Source organism: Schistocerca piceifrons, chromosome 2 (genome assembly GCF_021461385.2).
Source record: "Schistocerca piceifrons isolate TAMUIC-IGC-003096 chromosome 2, iqSchPice1.1, whole genome shotgun sequence".
NCBI classification, from domain to species: domain Eukaryota; kingdom Metazoa; phylum Arthropoda; class Insecta; order Orthoptera; family Acrididae; genus Schistocerca; species Schistocerca piceifrons.
The window spans coordinates 233278717-233299932 of NC_060139.1; the positions used below are offsets into that span (position 1 = coordinate 233278717).

At 44.4% G+C, this 21216-nt stretch overlaps 1 protein-coding gene across 1 annotated transcript in view; it reads right to left on the minus strand.

The window, feature by feature from the left end:
• Window positions 1–675: 675 nt before the first annotated feature.
• Window positions 676–21216, minus strand: part of LOC124775276 — a 136238-nt gene continuing 115697 nt past the window's right edge. Inside the window, exon 7 of the mRNA XM_047250114.1 lies at window positions 676–1660. Coding sequence (XP_047106070.1) covers window positions 1554–1660 — 107 coding nt within the window. The 3' untranslated portion in view covers window positions 676–1553. The remainder of the gene's footprint in view (window positions 1661–21216) is intronic.

Consider the following 21216-nt stretch of genomic DNA (forward strand, 5'->3'; position numbering starts at 1 on the left):
AGTAGTGAAAATACTGTTATGGACCATCTGACCTTTGAGCTGTAATAGTGAAAAAGTGCCAACTCATATTCTGCATTTCATAAAAATAGACTCTGCTCAACGTAAGGGTCTCATACCACTGCTAAGGTCCTTTCCGCACTGAATCCATGGTTTGAATCGTGGATTGGAAAGGACTTTATGTTGCCAGGGAATATGCCTTAATCAGGAAGATTAGGTGTGGATTTTATTGAACCTGCCACTAAACGTTGTTTTACAAGGTGTACCTTTTGATCTACTCATAGAACTAGCCGAGAACTGCTTCTAAATAAAAAAACACATTAAGCGATGTAGAAAGCTTTATTCACAAAAGTTTGCAATTATCGCTTTCTCATTCAGGATATTTATTTTTATTAATAACTGTACTGAGACATTCAAAAGGCCCTCGCATTATACCCAAGGCTTATTTGTGCATGCCGGATGTTAGATTCTATGTCTGCTCAGCATTAATAAGAGAAATCAAATATTTTTTAATGACTTACATCATACAGCTGCACATTTCGCACAAAACAGAACAACTGAATAAAGGCAGTGCTACAGGTGCTTGTGTTTACATGTAACTTCTAATTTCTTCACTGATGCTAGATAGTGGTGCTATTTAAGAGGCGTTGATTAATCTCTAGATAAAAACTAATCAAATCAAAGTGTCATTTTTTATTTCAGTATTGTCACAGGCAATAGTAACAATGTCTGTATACATATAACATCACCTTAATACTAAGACTATATAGCTTCTTGTGGTCCTGCATCATGTATATTCCTGTGTCGGTAGTACGTTTCCTCTGCGTCAACAGATACGTTCAGGTAATACGACTGTGGAACAACTGATCATTTCTTACAGCTAAGTCCACAATTGTCACAATGCAGCGCTATTTTTTGTCTTTTCATACACAATATAACCGCACACGTCACTCCATATCAATCATTGAACAAAAAAGACAGTAGGGATAGAGGGACAGTTAGAAGCAAGCACAGAGAGACATGGTATCTGCTGAAGAAAATCACGTTTCCACAGGAGGTCTGCAAAGGTGTGATTAAAATGGCACGGTGTTCAACAGTTGAAAATATCGTATGCTGGTACCGGCAGTTATTTTCACTGCGAAACAGTTCATTGTATTCACGTTAATAACACGGCAGCAATGACACGCACGACACCATCTGGAAACTAAGCTTTCTCCTCACTCCTAGTTGTCATTAATATCTGCACTATAAGTACATAGTTTGTTTTTTTATGTTGTCGTTCATACAATGAACTTCCTTTTCCTCAGGAGAATGATCAGCAGAGAGTAGGCCCCAAAAATGAGTTTGGGAGTGAAAGGTGGGGGTGGAAAGGTTACTTTGGTATGAGTTAAGGAACACCAGTTCTACCACTCGTCTCGACGCACCATCACGGAAGCAGCGCCGAGGTCGGACCAGGCAGGCGACAGTAAACAGCTGTGTCGTGACACTTGGCGTGCAGCCAGCAACCTCCCTTCGCGATGCTCGCCTTCAGACGATCCGCACGGACGAAAGCGCCATCAGTCCCAGGACTTCTCGCAGTTGACTGCAGCCAACCGGGACCGGCGACGTTCTCGCAGCTGCTGAGCGAATCCGTCCACCACCAGGTGGCAGTACGTGATGGCGCCTGTGGCAACAGGAAGGCGGAGTTAGTTACATGTTCCGTAGAGCATTTGAACGATTCTTTTATCAAAATTATGTGGAATGAGTCAGTTTACAGGAGATGTTTAGATCATTAGTGTTAATATTAATGAACACAATTTTTCCATCTACTCTGCAAATCACATTTAAGTGCCTGGCAGAAGGTTCAACGAACCACTTTCACACAATCTCGTACAGCGCGCGGAGAAAACGAACACTTATACAGGGTGGTCCATTGCGTGACGGGGCCAAATATCTCACGAAATAAGCGGCAAACGAAAAAAACTACGAAGAAAGAAACTTGTCTAGCTTGAAGGGGGAAACCAGATGGCGCTATAGTTGGCCCACTAGATGCTGCTGCCATAGGTCAAACGGATATGAACTGCGTTTTTTTAAATAGAAACACCCATTTTTATTGCATATTCGTGTAGTACGTAAAGAAATATGAGTGTTTTAGTTGGACCACATTTTTCGCTTTGTAATAGATGGCGCTTTAATAGTCACAAACATATGGCTCACAATTTTAGACGAACGGTTCCTAACAGGTAGGTTTTTTAAATTAAAATACAGAACGTAGGTACTTTTGAACATTTTATTTCGGTTGTTCCAATGTGATACATGTACCTTTGTGAACTTATCATTTATGAAAACGCATGTTGTTACAGCGTGATTATACCACATTAATGCAATAAATGCTCAGAATGATGTCCGTCAACCTCAATGCATTTAGCAATACGTGTAACGACATTCCTCTCAATAGCGAGTAGTTCGCCTTCCGTAACGTTCGCACATGCATTGACAATGCGTTGAAGCATGTTGTCAGGCGTTGTCGGTGGATCACGATAGCAAATATCCTTCAACTTTCCCTACAGAAAGAGATCCGGGGAAGTCAGATCCGGTGAACGTGCAGGCCATGGTATGGTGCTTCGACGACCAATCCACCTGTCATGAAATATGCTATTCGATACCGCTTCAACCGCAAACGAACTGTGTGTCGGACATCCAACATGTTGCAAGTACATCGGCATTCTGTCATGCAGTGAAACATCTTGTAGTAACATCGGTAGAACATTACGTAGGAAATCAGCATACGTTGCACAATTTTGATTACCATCGATAAAATGGGGGCCAATTATCCTTCCTCCCATAATGCCGCACCATACATTAACCCGCCAAGGCCGCTGATGTTCCACTTGTCGCAGCCATCGTGGATTTTCCGTTGCCCAATAGTGCATATTATGACGGTATACGTTACCGCTGTTGGTGAATGACGCTTCGTCGCTAAATAGAACGCGTGCAAAAAATCTGTCATCGTCCCGTAATTTCTCTTGTGTCCAGAGGCAGAACTGTACACGACGTTCAAGTTGTCGTCATGCAATTCCTGGTGCACAGAAATAAGGAACGGGTGCAATCGATGTTGATGCAGCATTCTCAACACCGACGTTTTTGAGATTCCCGATTCTCGCGCAATTTGTCTGCTACTGATCTGAGGATTAGCCACGACAACAGCTAAAACACCTGCTTGGGCATCATTTGTTGCAGGTCGTGATTGACGTTTCACATGTGGCTGAACACTTCCTGTTTCCTTAAATAACTGAACTATCCGGCGAACGGTCCTGACAGTTGGATCATGTCGTCCAGGATACCGAGCAGCATATATAGCACACGCCCGTTGGGTATTTTGATCACAATAGCCATGCATCAACACGATATCGACCTTTTCCGAAATTGGTAAACGGTCCATTTTAACACTGGTAATGTATCACGAAGCAAATACCGTCCGTACTGGCGGAATGTCACGTGATACCACGTACTTATAAGTTTGTTACTATTACAGCGCCCTCTATCACAAAGCGAAAAAAGTGGTCCAACTAGAACATACTTATTTCTTTACGTACTACACGAATATGTAATAAAAATGTCTGTTCCTATTTAAAAAACGCAGTTGATATCCGTTTGACCTATGGCAGCGCCATATAGTAGGCCAATCATAGCGCTATCTGATTTCTTCCTTGAAGCTAGAGGAGTTTCGTTCTTTGTAGTTTTTTCGTTTGATGCTTATTTCGTGAGATATTTGGCTCGGTCACTATCAATGGACCACCCTGTCTATTTCTGTGCGAGTACTGATTTCCCTTATTGTATTATGCTGATCGATTCTTCCTATGAAGGTCGAAGTCAACAAAATATTTTCGCATTCGGAGGAGAAATTTGGTGAGAAGAAAAAAAGCGTTTGTTTTAATGATGTCCACCCTAAATCCTGTATCATTTGAGTGATACTCTTTCCCCCGTTTCCCGATGATACAAAACGTGGTGCCCTCTTTGCACTTTCTCTATGTACTCCGTTAATCCTATCTGCTAAGGACCCCAAACCACGCAGCATTATTCTAAAGAAGGACGGACAAGTGTAATGTAGGCAGTGTCTTTAGTAGCTGTTACATTTTCTAAGTTTCCTGGTAATAAGAAAAATGTTCAAATGTGTGTGAAATCTTATGGGACATACCTGCTAAGGTCATCAGTCCCTAAGCTTACACACTACTTAACCTAAATTATCCTAAGGACAAACACACACCTATGCCCTAGGGAGGACTCGAACCTCCGCCGGGACCAGCCGCACAGTTCTTGACTGCAGCGCCCTACACCGCTCGGCTAATCCCGCGCGGCCTTGGTACTAAAACGCAGTCTTTGGTGAGCCTTCTTCATAACACTTCCTGTGTGTTCCTTCCGATTTAAGTTGTTCGTTGCACAAATAATCAACCTGTTCTGTCACGCCTTGCGCTATTACGTATACAACGAATAATATTTTCAGAAAAAGAAGAGGAGTTTAATTAATGAAAACAGCGTAAAAGAAAATAAGTTAACAAGTCAAACTCCCGCGCAGTGGTTACTTTCAGCTGAGCAGAGCCGATTTTTCCATGCCAAGGCAAGAATATATTTTAGGGCCTAAATGAACTAGTTATGAGGATAATCGAAACAATTTTGATCAACAAAATTTTATTTCAATCCAACAGATGCGTTTTCCATAACAGAGCACATTTACGTTACGTAACAGTCATTGCGTCTAAATATTTCACGACAAAGTCGTTCTGAGTATATTCTTTTACGCCGTTATTCATATATGGGCTCATTTACAGATAAATGCGTTTTAGATTAATTTGCGCAGACCTGTAAGTGTTCAAAAGTACTTGTCTTCACATTGTTAGCGACAGGTTTAGTACACATACCGTTTCCTAATTACGAACTAGAAGCCTGTTTAAAACTTACAAGGTGTCTGAAAGTCTATGAAAGCATGGCAATCCATTCTTCCTTAAGATCCCAAACCAGACAAGATACTGATGTTAAGACTATGTTCTGACTCGTACCAAAGGTGTTCTCTGGATTCAGGTCGGGCCTCTGCAATGGCCTGTCAGTTTGAAGAATGTTATTGTCTACAAACCATTGCCTCACGGATACTACTTTATGACAGGATGCATTGTCATACTGGTAAAAATAAATCACCATCTGCGAACTTTTACTATACTGTACGCAATACACGATGCTGTAAAATACACTGAAGAGCTAAACAAACTGGTACACCTGCCTAATACCGTGTAGTAACGCAACACGACGTGCCATCGACTCGACTAATGTCTGAGTTAGTGCTGGAGGGAACTAACACCAAGAATCCCGCAGGGCCATCCATAAATCCGTAAGAGTAAGAGGGGTGGAGAATTCTTCTGAATAGCACGTTGCAAGGCATCCCCAGACATGCTCAATGATGTTCATGTCTGGGGAGTTTGATGTCAGTGGAAGTGTTTGAACTCAGAAGAGTGTTCCTGGAGCCACTCTGTAGCAATAGTGTGGGATATCGCATTGTCTTGCTGGAATTGCCCATATCAGTCTGAATTCACAATGGACATGAATGGATGCAGGCGATCAGACAGGATGCTTAGGTGCGTATCACCTGTCAGAGTCGTGTCTAGAAATATCACTCCAACTGCACACGACCCATACCATTGGAGTCCCCACCTGCCGAAATGCACACTCCATGGAATCATCCGCTCGATACAATTTGAACCACACCGTTATAGAGTCTCCACCAACTTCAACAGTAACCTGCTGACATGCAGGGTCCATGGATTCATGAGGTTGTCTCCATACCCGTACACGTCCATTCGCTAGATAAAATTTGAAATGAGACTCGTCCGACCAGGAAACTTGTTTCCCGTCATCAACAGTCCAATATCCGTGTTGATGGTCCCAGGCAAGGCGTAAAGCTTTGTGCTGTGCAATCATCAAAAGTAAACGAGTGGGCCTTCGGCTCCGAAAGCCCATGTCGATGATGTTTCGTTGAATGGTTCTCATGATGACACTTATTGATGGCCCAGCATTGAAATCTGCCGCAATTTGCGAAAGGGTTGCACTTCTGTCACACTGAACGACTCTTCAGCCGTCGTTGGTCCAGTTTTTGACGGATCTATTTCTGGCCGCAGCGATGTCGGAGATTTGACGTTTTTCTGGATTCTTGGTACTCACAGTACACTCGTAAAATAGTCGTGTGGCAAAATCCGCACTACATCGATACCGCGGAGATGCTGTGTCCCATCGCTAGTGTACCGACTATAACTGAAACTCACTTAAATCTTGAAAACCTGCCATTGTAGCAGCAGTAACAGATCCAGTAACTACGCCAAACACTTTTAGTCTTATATAGGTGTTGCCGAACGCAGCGCAGTATTCTGCCTGTTTATATATCTCTGTATTTGAATACGCATGCCAATATCAGTTTCTTTGGCTCTTCAATGTATTTTTAACTGGGCAGTCATGTTACGGACCTTCAGTCAGGGAAAGGACTTGTTTGCAGGAAGCAAAGTTTCCACAAGGAGAGTGCGCCGACGCGCATAACACTACCCATTTTCGGCATGGCGACCACAGTTGCGACGTCCGAATGACGGGGATGCAGAGGCGGCAAACAGTGACGCGACCAACGACGAAACGGTTCTGCGCACAGCATCACGTTGGACATCCTTTGGTGAAGGCAAACGAGGAGAATGTACGTTTCCATATTTCATTCGTCGTCGCCATACAAATCAAGCACCTGGCTTTATGTTAAGGCATACCTTTTTGTACACAAGACGGACACCTCTGTTCCGCAAATCCGGTAAATTGGACAGCGGCCATTACATTTCTGATCTGTTAAGAACAGTGGTGGTGTCTTTCAATACGACGAAGCAGGGCTGTAAGAAATTCAAATGGTTCAAATGGCTCTGAACACTATGGGACTCAACTGCTGTGGTCATAAGACCCCTAGAACTTAGAACTACTTAAACCTAACTAGCCTAAGGACATCACACACATCCATGCCCGAGGCAGAATTCGAACCTGCGACCGTAGCGGTCGTGCGGTTCCAGACTGTAGCGCCTTTAACCGCTCGGCCACTCCGGCCGGCTGTAAGAAATTGCTTGTGCTGGCCTCCATACAGAGGTAAATGAGATGTACTGGCAGTTGTGTATATGGACATCCATCAGCTTTATTGAAAATTTTTGCTGGACCGAGTCCTGATCCCTATTTCCCGCTTCTCGCGAGAGGTCGCCTTACTGTTACGGTGTCTGAGTACGCATCACGGCCAGGTCCAAATTTCCGTACGTCGGCAGCTAAGTGTCTACAACCTACCCTCGTACATTCATTACGTACTGTATATTCCTGTAAATCGGATACATTTTAATTGAAATCCGCTTACCCGTCATTGGCGAACAAATACGATACGGCAGTGTGTCTGTCGCTCACAAATACGATGCAATGTTCCTTCAGACAAGCAGGCATGTTCGAAGAAATTTGGCATTGACTTCTGAATAACACAGGCACTGCTGTATCTTACTTACCCACAGGGATGTTCGCCTGCTGCCTCGGGCAAAACATTCTCTCGATCTCTCTGAATTAGGTACGCCACCACTCGCGAGCCAATACGACTCTGACGTGTTGTTGTAGCAGTAGTAGTAGTAGTAGTAGTAGTAGTAGCGCGTGCGCGCGCACGTCATTGATGCTCAGTTCGCCTTGATGCCCAACTGGGTTAGATCTGCTACAGACGTGGTTCAAATATCGTGGGAAAGTGATTTCATCCACCTTTTTCCGCACTTGGAACTTAGACAGCAAACACCTGAAACGTCTGTATAGACCCATTTTATACTCTATGTGACCAGTTTTCTTTGGTTCCCACCTCATTTTCTGAACCGCTAGTCAGCGGTGTACTACTTCAGACACACCCAGAAGAACTGAACAGTGGCACTGATATAAATTCAGTAATAATCTGGCTTTTAGATACAAACAACTTATGCTTTACATTAGATTTTTCATGAACTATACAATTCAGCTACGTATCCTATGTAATCCACATCCGTATTTATGTAATGGCAGCCTATATTACCATGTTTCCTCCTTTTCCTTGCCATTTATGTGAAAGAATGAGATAGTATGTGTGTCTTTTCGGGTTTACAAAGCGTGTGGCAGACTAGTTGCTTTTCGTCTTGTGGGGTACAGGATAACCAACGTAATACTACTTCTCCTGGGCAAAGAGGTCTGTCCTCAATGTTCGTCTCTTGTCTGCTTGTTATGTTCGTGGCGGAAACGACACCTCTGTTCCTTCCGTTTTATCCAAATGGTTCTCTGGGTGCTATCTCTAGGAAGGCACTTTGCCACTGGCTCTTGGTGAATTCGGTTCCTCGTTCTTAAATGCGGTCTTGCTACTGTAAAGTAGCTATGAATGAATAATTTATTCAGCCTAACGAACTTTTTCTCTCTTTCTTTCCATGATGCTTAGAAGTATCATGCTTTATTAATATTAGGGACTGTTCGAGGTTTCGGTTTAGTGAGTATTCTGGGTTTGCTCCGTTCCTTTGGAACACTGCAGTGGGGATTGTTCTGCATAGCATAGGGATTAGGAGACGTTACGGCGATCTTTATCCTGTGTGAATGTGAGAAAAAGAGTCTTCGTGTACGAGTGTTCTTTCTAGTCTGATTTATGGGTCTTTACGTGCCTCATATTAAGTGCTTAGGTGTACCGATTTTCATGTACGCTTAGTTACATATATTTCTACGTCTTCCTCGTTCAATGAACCCTCAACTCTAGTTTCTGTATTTGAACTCTGATCCTTGTTACACTCAATAAACATCACCTTACATTATTTTCATAGTTTTGAGGGATTTTAGTAACCTATTATGTTTGTGGGGACCATGTGTTACATGAACCAGAGGGACCTTTATCAATTGGCCATTCTTCATGACTTAATCTAATCTTTGTGGTCGTGTACTCTTTATTCAGTGATTTAGTCATTTTTATCTGTTTCAGCAAGGTATTGCTCGATGAGTGATTTCTTCGTCCACGTGATATTTCCCTTTCCTCACATGCGACAGTTACCCAGAAAGTAATGCACCGCATTCTTTTCTTCAACGATTCTTTATTTAACATAAGGAGAATTACACACATACGAAAGAATGCTGCTTTATCTACACACCCTATTTTTCCCGTTCTGTGGCCTTCCTCCAGCGCGAAACAATGGCGTCTATGCCCTGTCGGTATCAGTCCTTGTCCTGGTGGTGGAGCCAGTGCTTCACTGTGTCAATCATCCGCTCATCGTCCTTGACATGTCTCTCACGAATGGCATCCTTTAATGGCGAATGACATCACCACCTCGCTGCAAAATGTTAGGTGTGACAGCCGTGGATGGTCTCCCGGATCGCTGCAAATCGTGGAGCTCCGCCGAACCGCCTTCTTATGACCTCACCCTTCGTGCCCAGTGACTAACTGTACTTCCGTCGACAGAAGAAGCTCCATAGATTTTGCACAACCGTTTGTCAATATTCACCACTGTTTCTTTCTCTGCAGTGAGCAATTCAATGACGGCAAGTTGCTTGCAACGTACATTGCAATGTACATCACTTACAGACGCCATTTTGAAACTGTCCTGCAGCTGCACTATCTGTCTGAAGCGACGGAAACTTGACGCGCTCACTAGGGAGACTTTAAATAATACATACGTAATGTTTCGCATTCATAGCATTATTCTGGGCCAAGGAAAAAAATGCGGCGCATTACTTTCTGGACAACCCTCGTAAACTGTGAGCGCAGATTCCCGCATCTTGTATTAGAAAATTTGTTGCAGTCGGTATAAATCTCTTTGTCGTAATTTTATGCTTTGATGATAGTTTATGTCTCTCCGAATTTCTGTGAATGCAGTTTGATTGTATTAAGCTGAGAATTGCTTTTCCTCTGCTTTCATCTCCGGTACGATCAATTTAAATGCAAAAGTTGCGTTTCTTAATGTGACGTGGTAATGTGTCATTTTCTGACACCAGCCAGTTACTGAGTCACGATGTTTCACCGTATTTCTCATACGTGAATTTAAGAATAAATGTGCTAGTGGCCGGCCAGAGTGGCCGAGAGGTTCTAGGCGCTACAGTCTGGAACTGCGAGACCGCTACGGTCGTATGTTTGAATCCTGCCTCGGGCATGGATGTTTGTGATGTCCTTAGGTTAGTTAGGTTTAAGTAGTTCTAAGATCTACGGGACTGATGACCTCAGAAGTTAAGTCCCATAGTGCTCAGACCCATTTGAACCATTGTGCTAGTAGGAAAGCAATACCGTATGTCACGCATGTAATTTACAGTCTGATCACGTAATTTGATTTTGCTTAACTTGAGTGAATTAATGTAGATGATTATGCAGTCATGGAAAATTTTCCATTTCGGCCTGATCTTTTGTATGTAAATAACTGCTTCGGTTGGTAGCGACCTTTTAATTTATAGCCGTTCATACCTTAAGTAAGTTGCTTCAACATCGATAACGCATGTGCACTTTGTAAGGGGTGAACCGTCCCTTACGTATTGAGTACGACATATCTTTGCCTCACGCAGGTCGCAGTAGGTACTATAGATAGTCAACCGCCCGGTGCGGCCAAGTAGTCAGTTTTGAGACTCCGAGTAAGTAAGCTGTTGGCTGCGAAGCGAGCAGGGCGGATTTCAGCGGGACGGCTGACCGCATTTACAAGTGTTTAACGGCTGTGTGCGTCACCCAACGCAGTGGGTCTGACCTCCAGCAAGTACGTAAATGGCATTAACTGAGTGATTTGTTGATGTGTTTAACTGTTCATTTTGCACCGTGATTACGTGACAACCGAGCCGGCCACCAACGATTTCTATTTCAGTTAAGATTGTGCATTCAGTGTTACATGAAGAATATTGGCGTGTGATGATACGAGGGCGGTTCAATAAGTAATGCAACACATTTTTTTTCTGAATCGGGGGTTGTTTCATTCAGCATTGAAATACACCAGGTTATTCCCCAATCTTTTAGCTACACAACACTATTTTTCAACGTAATCTCCATTCATTGCTACGGCCTTACGCCACCTTGAAATGAGGGCCTGTATGCCTGCACGGTACCATTCCACTGGTCGATGTCGGAGCCAACGTCGTACTGCATCAATAACTTCTTCATCATCCGCGTAGTGCCTCCCACGGATTGCGTCCTTCATTGGGCCAAACATATGGAAATCCGACGGTACGAGATCGGGGCTGTAGGGTGCATGAGGAAGAACAGTCCACTGAAGTTTTGTGAGCTCCTCTCGGGTGCGAAGACTTGTGTGAGGTCTTGCGTTGTCATGAAGAAGGAGAAATTCGTTCAGATTTTTGTGCCTACGAACACGATGAAGTCGTTTCTTCAATTTCTGAAGAGTAGCACAATACACTTCAGAGTTGATCGTTTGACCATGGGGAAGGACATCGAACAGAATAACCCCTTCAGCGTCCCAGAAGACTGTAACCATGACTTTACCGGCTGAGGGTATGGCTTTAAACTTTTTCTTGGTAGGGGAGTGGGTGTGGCGCCACTCCATTGATTGCCGTTTTGTTTCAGGTTCGAAGTGGTGAACCCATGTTTCATCGCCTGTAACAATCTTTGACAAGAAATTGTCACCCTCAGCCACATGACGAGCAAGCAATTCCGCACAGATGGTTCTCCTTTGCTCTTTATGGTGTTCGGTTAGACAACGAGGGACCCAGCGGGAAAAAACCATGAATATCCCAACTGGTGAACAATTGTGATGGCACTACCAACAGAGATGTCAAGTTGAGCACTGAGTTGTTTGATGGTGATCCGTCGATCATCTCGAACGAGTGTGTTCGCACGCTCCGCCATTGCAGGAGTCACAGCTGTGCACGGCCGGCCCGCACGCGGGAGATCAGACAGTCTTGCTTGACCTTGCGGCGATGATGACACACGCTTTGCCCAACGACTCACCGTGCTTTTGTCCACTGCCAGATCACCGTAGACATTCTGCAAGCGCCTATGAATATCTGAGATGCCCTGGTTTTCCGCCAAAAGAAACTCGATCACTGCGCGTTGTTTGCAACGCACATCCGTTACAGACGCCATTTTAACAGCTCCGTACAGCGCTGCCACCTGTCGGAAGTCAATGAAACTATACGAGACGAAGCGGGAATGTTTGAAAATATTCCACAAGAAATTTCCGGTTTTTTCAACCAAAATTGGCCGAGAAAAAAAAATGTGTTGCATTACTTATTGAACTGCCCTCGTATTAATAGGCGACCTGTGATGAGTCAACCGTTATTATTTTGTCAGACCAAGGGAGTAACTGCCTCATTCATGCTGTTTAGAAAATATATATATAGAACCCTGACAACAAAGTAATGTACCGACTATCGCTACCTGACATCCTAATTAGGTTTGCTGGCTTTGATACGAAACGACCCCCGCGCAAATATTAACCAATCAGCCTTTATCAGTTGCACACTGTCAGAGTATTCTAAACAGTTAGGCTATTATTCACCAGTCAATGGTGGTACAGTAAGGGAGTGTTTCAACTTCCATCCATAACAATAGACGAGAGCGTATGTTACATAGCCTCTCTTCTTTCTATGGACAAAGTAATTTATATGCGCCTCTATTCCACTTCTGTAACCACGCATACATTTATCCTGTGTTCATTCAGTCCCTTCCAACTCTCCCACCTACAATGCCATTAGCGTGCACCCTCTCCCCATGGCCGCTCCGCGCGGTCTGGGCAGCCTTGCCAAGGTTCGTGCGCAAACCCGCCGCTCCCCCCGTCGTAGATTCGTATACGCTCTCGGGCATGCTTGCGTGTGTATTGTCGTTAGCGCAAGTTAAAGTTAGATTAAGTAGTGTGTAAGCCTAGGGACCAATGCTCTCAGCAGTTTGGTCCCATAGGGACTTACCACCACCGTCCCCCCATCCTCCCCAACCATCAAAGCCGCTATACTTCCTCTTTGCAGCCAATGTAACACCAGTTTACGTCGCACGTCTACTACCACTGCTGACGTCACGTGAGCTTCACTGTGACGTCATCCCAAGCTGCATTCACACCGGATGCATCGGTACCAGCCTGATCAGCGCCAGCCACAAGTTTAACAACTTCATCGCGTCTTCGGACTAACAATATTTGGTCCTCGCTCCTCGGTTGACAAACCCCGACCCCATTAAGTTCCCGCTTCAACCGCTACACCTCTATTCCCGCTATCCCACCCTGAGACCACCGTGGAAGACACTGAATCATTCATTCCTTGCTCTCATTCTACCCGTAAATGTAACTGCAAGAAATCTTAATACACCGGGTGAACCATTATTTGCACATTTGCAAGCCACAGCGTGATCCTTGGCATACTAATAGTTCATAAATGTCCGTAGCAAAATTTTGTCCTGCCTAAATTTTTGGTACAGAATGGTCCTCGAGGAAACGCAGTTTGGTAACTCTCCACTCTTTATCAATAGTTTTCACCTGTGCTGTTAACTTGGCGCTGTGGATAAAGCTTTGCGTCAGAATACTGGAGTATATGACTAAGATAGCAGGTCTAGGTCTAATTTTACTTTCTAATATTACACTGACTGATGTGGAATCTGGCTTCATAATCGTTGTACATCATTTACAGTAGATCTCATATAAAACACGTGGATTATTTAATACCAATACATATATGAGAGCACAACTGTTTTTATTGATTTAACTTCTAAAGACGTTATTTCCCTGTGCTTTTATGTGATTACTCTGGTTTCTGCCACACACTGCACCCTTCCATGTTTTCTGGCTAATTAACAACGTTGGTTCCCTTTTCTTCAGTTGTACCCCTTAACCCAAATTACAATGGAAACAGAATCCCCTCTCCTCCTTGGTCCATCCCTGCTTCTTGTATCCTAGGTAGTTCCGCTGCAACCACAAAAAATTCATTTGCACATCGTCAGAGTTTATTGTTCATCACTACATCAGCAGCATTCGAACCCAGTTTCCGGTATACCTCCCTGTTTGGTCCATCGATTACATCTAAGCCCATAAATTAATGTGCAGACTCTGATATTCTAAAGAAAAATTCTTCCCAGTGCGCTTACTTTGCAGCACAGCTATACACTGTGGAATCATGGTCAATCCGTGCACGTAATTACATTGATGCCAGATTACCTTTCTTTGACGACCGTTTATGCCGAAAATATGCACAGAACGAGTTTTAATTGAGACTTTCTGTATTGTTAGCATGCAAAGAATCGCGCTGTGTGCGAGAATTTTGATTCACCTTGTCCAGTACAATACAAAACCCCTTGCCACGCACTTCGCAGCAGGAAAACTAATGTTATGGGAATCACTGAAGACAATCAAATAATTTAAATGAATTTTTTATGATTTTTGGCTTATTAGTTTAGAATACTGAATATTTAATTATCTCTCTGTTGGTCACCTTTTCAAGAGTCTTAATTTTTTTGTGTATTTGTAAGCACTTTTAAGCGAATGTGACACTGAATTTTCTGATAGTGTTTAGATACCCGAAAAAGTTATTACCAAGAAAATACGCACGACTGGAACTAAAGGGCCGAGTTTTAGGGAAGTATTTTGTCTGTACTGTCCTCGGCGACGTGATCTCCTTATGCAATAGTTTACGATACACACTGTGGTTTGATAAGTTAAGTAAAGAGACAAGAAAAATTTTTGTTTCGTGAACGACTCTACTTCTTTCTCGACACAATCTCCTTTGAGGGATGTACACATGGTCCAACAATCCTATAACTTTTTCATCCCAAGTGAGACATAGGTTCTGTGAAACTCTGCAGAATACTCTTTGACTGTATGTATCACTTTCTTATTTGATGAAAATTTGTTCGTAGAAGTCGAGATTTCAAGTTAGGAAACAGGAAGAAGTCACCTGGAGCTAAGTCTGGTAAAAAAGGTGGATCAGGAACCATTTCAAAGACAAGTCCATGCACTTTCGCCATTGTTATCGCTCATGTGTGATCTACATCTACATTTATACTCCGCAAGCCACCCAACGGTGTGTGGCGGAGGGCACTTTACGTGCCACTGTCATTACCTCCCTTTTCTGTTCCAGTCGCGTATGGTTCGCGGGAAGAACGACTGTCTGAAAGCCTACGTGCGCGCTAGAATCTCTCTGATTTTAGATTCGTGATCTCCTCGGGAGGTATATGTAGCGGCTAGCAATATATTCGATACCTCATCCAGAAACGCACCCTCTCGAAACCTGGACAACAAGCTACACCGCGATGCAGAGCGCCTCTCTTGCAAAGTCTGCCACTTGAGTTTGCTAAACATCTCCGTAACGCTATCACGGTTACGCGCCGCTCTTCTTTGGATCTTCTCTATCTCCTCCGTCAACCCGATCTGGTACGGATCCCACACTGATGAGCAATACTCAAGTATAGGTCGAACGAGTGTTTTGTAAGCCACCTCCTTTGTTGACGGACTACATCTTCTAAGGACTCTCCCAATGAATCTCAACCGGGTACCCGCCTTACCAACAATTTTATATGATCATTCCAGTTCAAATCGTTCCGCACGCATACTCCCAGATATTTTACACAAGTAACTGCTACCAGTGTTTGTTCCGCTATCATATAATCAATATAATCATACAATAAAGGATCCTTCTTTCTATGTATTCGCAATACATTACATTTGTCTATGTTAAGGGTCAGTTGCCACTCCCTGCACCAAGTGCCTATCCGCTGCAGATCATCTTGCATTTCGCTACAATTTTCTAATGCTGCAACTTCTCTGTATACTACAGCATCATCCGCGAAAAGCCGCATGGAACTTCCGACACTATCTACTAGGTCATTTATGTATATTGTGAAAAGCAATGGTCCCGTAACATTCCCCTGTGGCACGCCAGAGGTTACTTTAACGTCTGTAGACGTCTCTCCATTGATGAATTATCCTGGTAGAAGGATAGATTTTCGCTTCCCAGTCTCGGCCATCTTTCAGGAAACGAAAATTTCAAACGATCCAGCGTCCAAGCATAATAGGGTCCAATTATGGTAGTACCTTTCTCCCAATAATCTATGAGGTTTACTCCTTGGGAATCCCAAACATACAGTGGCCATTGCCTTGCCAGCTGACGAAATGCTCTTTGCCTCCTTCAGTGCACTTTCACCAGCGTTTGTCCATTGTTTTGACTCCCATTTTGACTCTGGTGTGTAATGATAGTTACGGCGTGAAGTCAAGCGCCGGGACGCCAGTCGGGAACGAAAGCAGAGAAGGCTGTGAGATGAAGCCAGCCAATCGCACGCTGATCTTACCTCCCTCCAGGACAACAACGCGACAGCAGTGGCCCCTATGTGAACAGAACGTAGTAGCCGCAACCGAATGGTGACTGCACATACAATAGCAGCCGGCCTGAGTGGCCGAGCGGTTCTAGGCGCTTCAGTCTGGAACCGCGCGACCGCTACGGTCTTAGGTTCGAATCCTGCCTCAGGCATGGATGTGTGTGATGTCCTTAGGTTAGTTGGGTTTAAGTAGTTCTAAGTTCCAGGGTACAGATGACCTCAGACGTTAAGTCCCATGGTGCTCAGAGCCATTTGAACTATATTTGAACATACAATAGCAGGTTCAAGATTAGCGACTTCTATAGCAGTTTCAACGCTCGTCACTTCGCTTGTACTCTTTATGTAGCACAGGTCTGGGATTGTCTATAGTGAAGAAGACTGATTATTTTGTATGTCGCCCTTGCGACGAAAAAAAAAATGGCTCTGAGCACTATGGGACTTAACATCTTAGGTCATCAGTCCCCTAGAACTTAGAACTATTTAAACCTAACTAACCTAAGGACATCACACACATCCATGCCCGAGGCAGGATTCGAACCCACGACCGTAGCAGTCTCGCGGTTCCGGACTGCAGCGCCTAGAACCGCAAGACCACCGCGGCCGGCGCCCTTGCGACACATCTGTTTGGTTCCCAAAATTAAGTGTATGAATTTTTTTATTGCAATAAAACTCATTAGTTGATTTGCTTGATTGTTGTCTAGTGAAACGAGTATGCAGGCCTCCTAGACACTACAATGCTGGATCAAGGTTTCATCAACAGTCACAATTCGGAGCAAGAAATCTTGTAGAGTATGATTAAACAACACCAGACATTGTGTTGAAATGTAGTGCCGAAAGCGCATTTGGGATACTGTGAGCAATCGGGGCGCCCACGTCGCACATATCTTCTTCGTAGCCAGTTCTCCAAGCAGTATATTAAGCAGTCTTTCAGTTGAGATGCCTACAGTGTCAGCAATCTCTCAGATTTTTAATCGGCGGTCTTGCATTGCCATATCACGGGCTTTGTGAATGTTTCCTTTGTGGAGACCTCAATTGGACGGCTAGAGCGAAATTCGTGTCCGGTGCTTGTCTGATCACATTTAAATTTATTAAACCAACAGTAAATGGTGCTCAATGATGGTGCACAGACTGCTTGAACTTCATGCAATTCTGTTTTGATTTGTGAAGCAGTTCAACCCTTCAAATGAAGATGTTTACTAATAGCTCGAAACTACACTACTGGCCATTAAAATTGCTACACCAGGAAGAAATGCAGACGATAAACGGGTATTCATTGGACAAATATATTATACTAGAACTGAAGTGTGATTACATTTTCACGCAATTTGGGTGCATAGATCCTGAGAAATCAGTACCCAGAACAACCACCTCTGGCCGTAATAACCGCCCTGATACGTCTGCGCATTGAGTCAAATAGAGCTTGGATGGCGTGTACAGGTACAGCTGCCCATGCAGCTTCAACACGATACCACAGTTCATCAAGAGTAGTGACTGGCGTATTGTGACGAGACAGTTGCTTGGCACCGTTGACCAGACGTTTTCAATTGGTAAGATCTGGAGAATGTGTTGGAGAAAAGCAGTAGTCGAACATTTTCTTTATCCAGGAAGGCCCGTACAGGACCTGCAACATGTGGTAGTGCATTATCCTGCTGAAATGTAGGGTTTCGCAGGGATCGAATGAAGGGTAGAGAAACGGGTTGTAACACATCTGAAATGTAACGTTCACTGTTAAAAGTGACGTCAATGCGAACAAGAGGTGACCGAGACGTGTAACCAATGGCATCCTATACCATTACGCTGGGTGATACGCCAGTATGACGATAACGAATACACGTTTCCAACGTGCGTTCACCACGATGTCCCCAAACACGGATGCGACCATCATGATGCCGATTCATTTGAAAAAAAATGGCGTTTTGCCATTTTTGCACCCACGTTCGTCATTGAGTACACCTTCGCAGGCGCTCCTGTCTGTGATGCAGCGTCAAGGGTAACCGCAGCCATGGTCTCCGAGCTGATAGACCATGCTGCTGCAAACGTCGTCGAACTGTTCGTGCAGATGGTGGTTGTCTCGTAAACGTCCCCATCTGTTGACTCAGGGATCGAGACGTGGCTGCACGATCCGTTACAGCCATGCGGATGATGCCTGTCATCTCGACTGCTAGTGATACGAGGCCGTTGGGATCCAGCACGGCGTTCCAAATTACCCTCCTGAACCTACCGATTCCATATTCTGCTAACAGTCATTGGATCTCGACCAACGCGAGCAGCAATGTCGCGATACGATAAACCGCAATCGCGATAGGCTACAATCCGACCTTTATCAAAGTTGGAAACGTGATGGTACGCATTTCTCCTCCTTACACGAGGCATCACATCAACGTTTCACCAGGCAACGCCGGTCAACTGCTGTTTGTGTATGAGAAATCGGTTGGAAACTTTCCTCATCTCTTCACGTTGTAGGTGTCGCCACCGGCTCCAACCTTGTGTGAATGCTCTGAAAAGCTAATCATTCGCATATCACAGCATCTTCTTCCTGTCGGTTAAATTTCGAGTCTGTAGCACATCTTCGTGTTGTAGCAATTTTAATGGCCAGTAGTGTAAATTTCCTCCGTTTTTAGCCGCAGTCGACACACACCAATTCAGATGGTTGTTATCAATGAACTATAGGCGGTACATTGTTGAATTCCTTATACGATCCTTGGAATAATCAAGCTCACCAACCATGAAAACACAACAAAAGTATTCCAGACTTATCAAACCATCCTCGTACAATGTGTATGTAGAGCTGAGTTGTCAGTAAACAAGAGGGGCTAAGTACGCGGGTGGGTGGTCAGGACTGCGTGACGAAACAGCAGCGCCCTCTACGGCTGGCCACAGGTGGGAGTTGTGCAACGTGTGACGTGCTGTGTCGTGTTGTAGCACTACGTGACTGGACTCCGCCCATCCGCGGCTCTGCGCCGTGTGAATGGTCCGAGTCCTCGGCGCTCGCTCGAGTGCGCTCAGCCGGAACGCGGCGGCTGACGGCTGGAATACGAGGCGGCCACAGCCGCGCACAACCCGTCCACCTGTAGCGCTGGTCGTGGAACCATTCTCACGAAGGCGGGCGTTTCGCGGAACTGCAGTCTGTCTCCCACTTCCTCCGGGATAGGCTCAAATCCCCGACCAGCCGTCCAGATACACGTTTTTGCGTCACTTTCTGAAGTCTGTTAACGTTAATTCTGTAACTGATCCTTTGCATCGGTACCACCGACTTCGTCGATTCAGTCGTGTGCCGCGCTCCGTTTCTAATAATCAACGGGTCGTAAACCCTTTCCTGATCCTGTACGATGGGAAGGGCAGGAACATCAACAGTTCGATTGAACTGACCGCTTTCTGTGACATCCTAGAATTATTCTTTTTTTTCCTTGAGTAATCAGTCTTATCACTCATTTGATGCGGCTCACCACGAATTCCTCTCCTGTGCCAACCTCTTCATCTCAAAGTAGCACATGCAATCGACGTCCTCACTTATTTGCTGGATGTATTCCAGTTCCTGCCTTTCTCTGGAGTTTTTGCCCTCTACAGCTCCCTCTAGTACCATGGAAGTCATACCCTCATGTAACAGATGTCCTATCATCCTGTCCCTCATCAGTGTTTTCCACATATTCTTTTCCTCTCCGAAACTGCGCAGAACTTTCTCATCCTTTACCTTATCAGTCCACCTAATTTTCAACATTCGCTGCAGCACCACATCTCAGGCCGGCCGGTGTGGCCGAGCGGTTCTAGGCGCTTCAGTCTGGAACCGCGCTACCGCTACGGTCGCAGGTTCGAATCCTGCCTCGGGCATGGATGTTGTGATGTTCTTAGATTACTCAGGTTTAGGTAGTTCTTAGTTCTAGGGGACTGATGACCTCTGGTGTTAAGTCCCATAGTGCGCAGAGCCATTTGAACCATTTTGAACCACATCTCAAATACTTCGATTATCTTCTGTTCCGGTTTTTCCGCAGTCCATATTTCACTACCATACAATACTGTACTCCAGACTTACGTTCTCAGAAATTTCTTTCTCAAATTAAGGCCGATATTTGATATTAGTAGACTTCTCTTGGCCAGGAATGCCCTTTTTGCCGGTGCTAGTCTGCTTTTTATATCCTCCTTGCTCGGTCCGTCATTGGTCATCTTGCTGCTTAGGTAGCAGTATTCCTTAACTTCATCTACTCCGTGACCATCAACTCTGATAAGTTTCTCGCTGTTCTCATTTCTAATACTTCTCATTATCTTCGTCTTTCTGCGATTTACTCTCAACCCATACTCTATACTCATTTAGATTGTTTGTTCCGTTCAGCAGATCATGTAATTCTTCTTCACTTTCACTCAGGATAGCAGTATCATCAGCCGATCTTATCACTGATATCCTTTCACCTTGAATTTTACTTCCACTCCTGAACTTTCCTTATATTTCCATCATTGCTTCCTCGATGTAGAGATTTAACAGTAGGGGGCGAAAGGCTACATCCTTGTCTTACACCCTTTTTACTCTTAATACGAGCTCTTCGTTCTTGGTCGTCCACTCTTATTAATCCCTCTTGGCTCTTGTACATACTGTACATTACCTTTCTCTTCATATAGCTTACCCCAATTTTTCTCAGCATTTCGAACGTATTGCACCATTTTATATTGTCGAACGCTTTTTCCTGATCGACAAATCCAATGCACATTTCTTGATTTTTTCTTTACTCTTGCTTCCATTACCAACCGCAAAGTCGCGCGGCTTTAGCCGAGCTGTCTCAGGCGCTGCAGTCATGGACTGTGCGGCTGATCCCGGCGGAGGTTCGAGTCCTCCCTCGGGCATGTCTGTATTTGTTTGTCCTTAGGATAATTTAGGTTAAGTAGTGTGTAAGCTTAGGGACTGATGACCTTAGCAGTTAAGACCCATAAGATTTCAC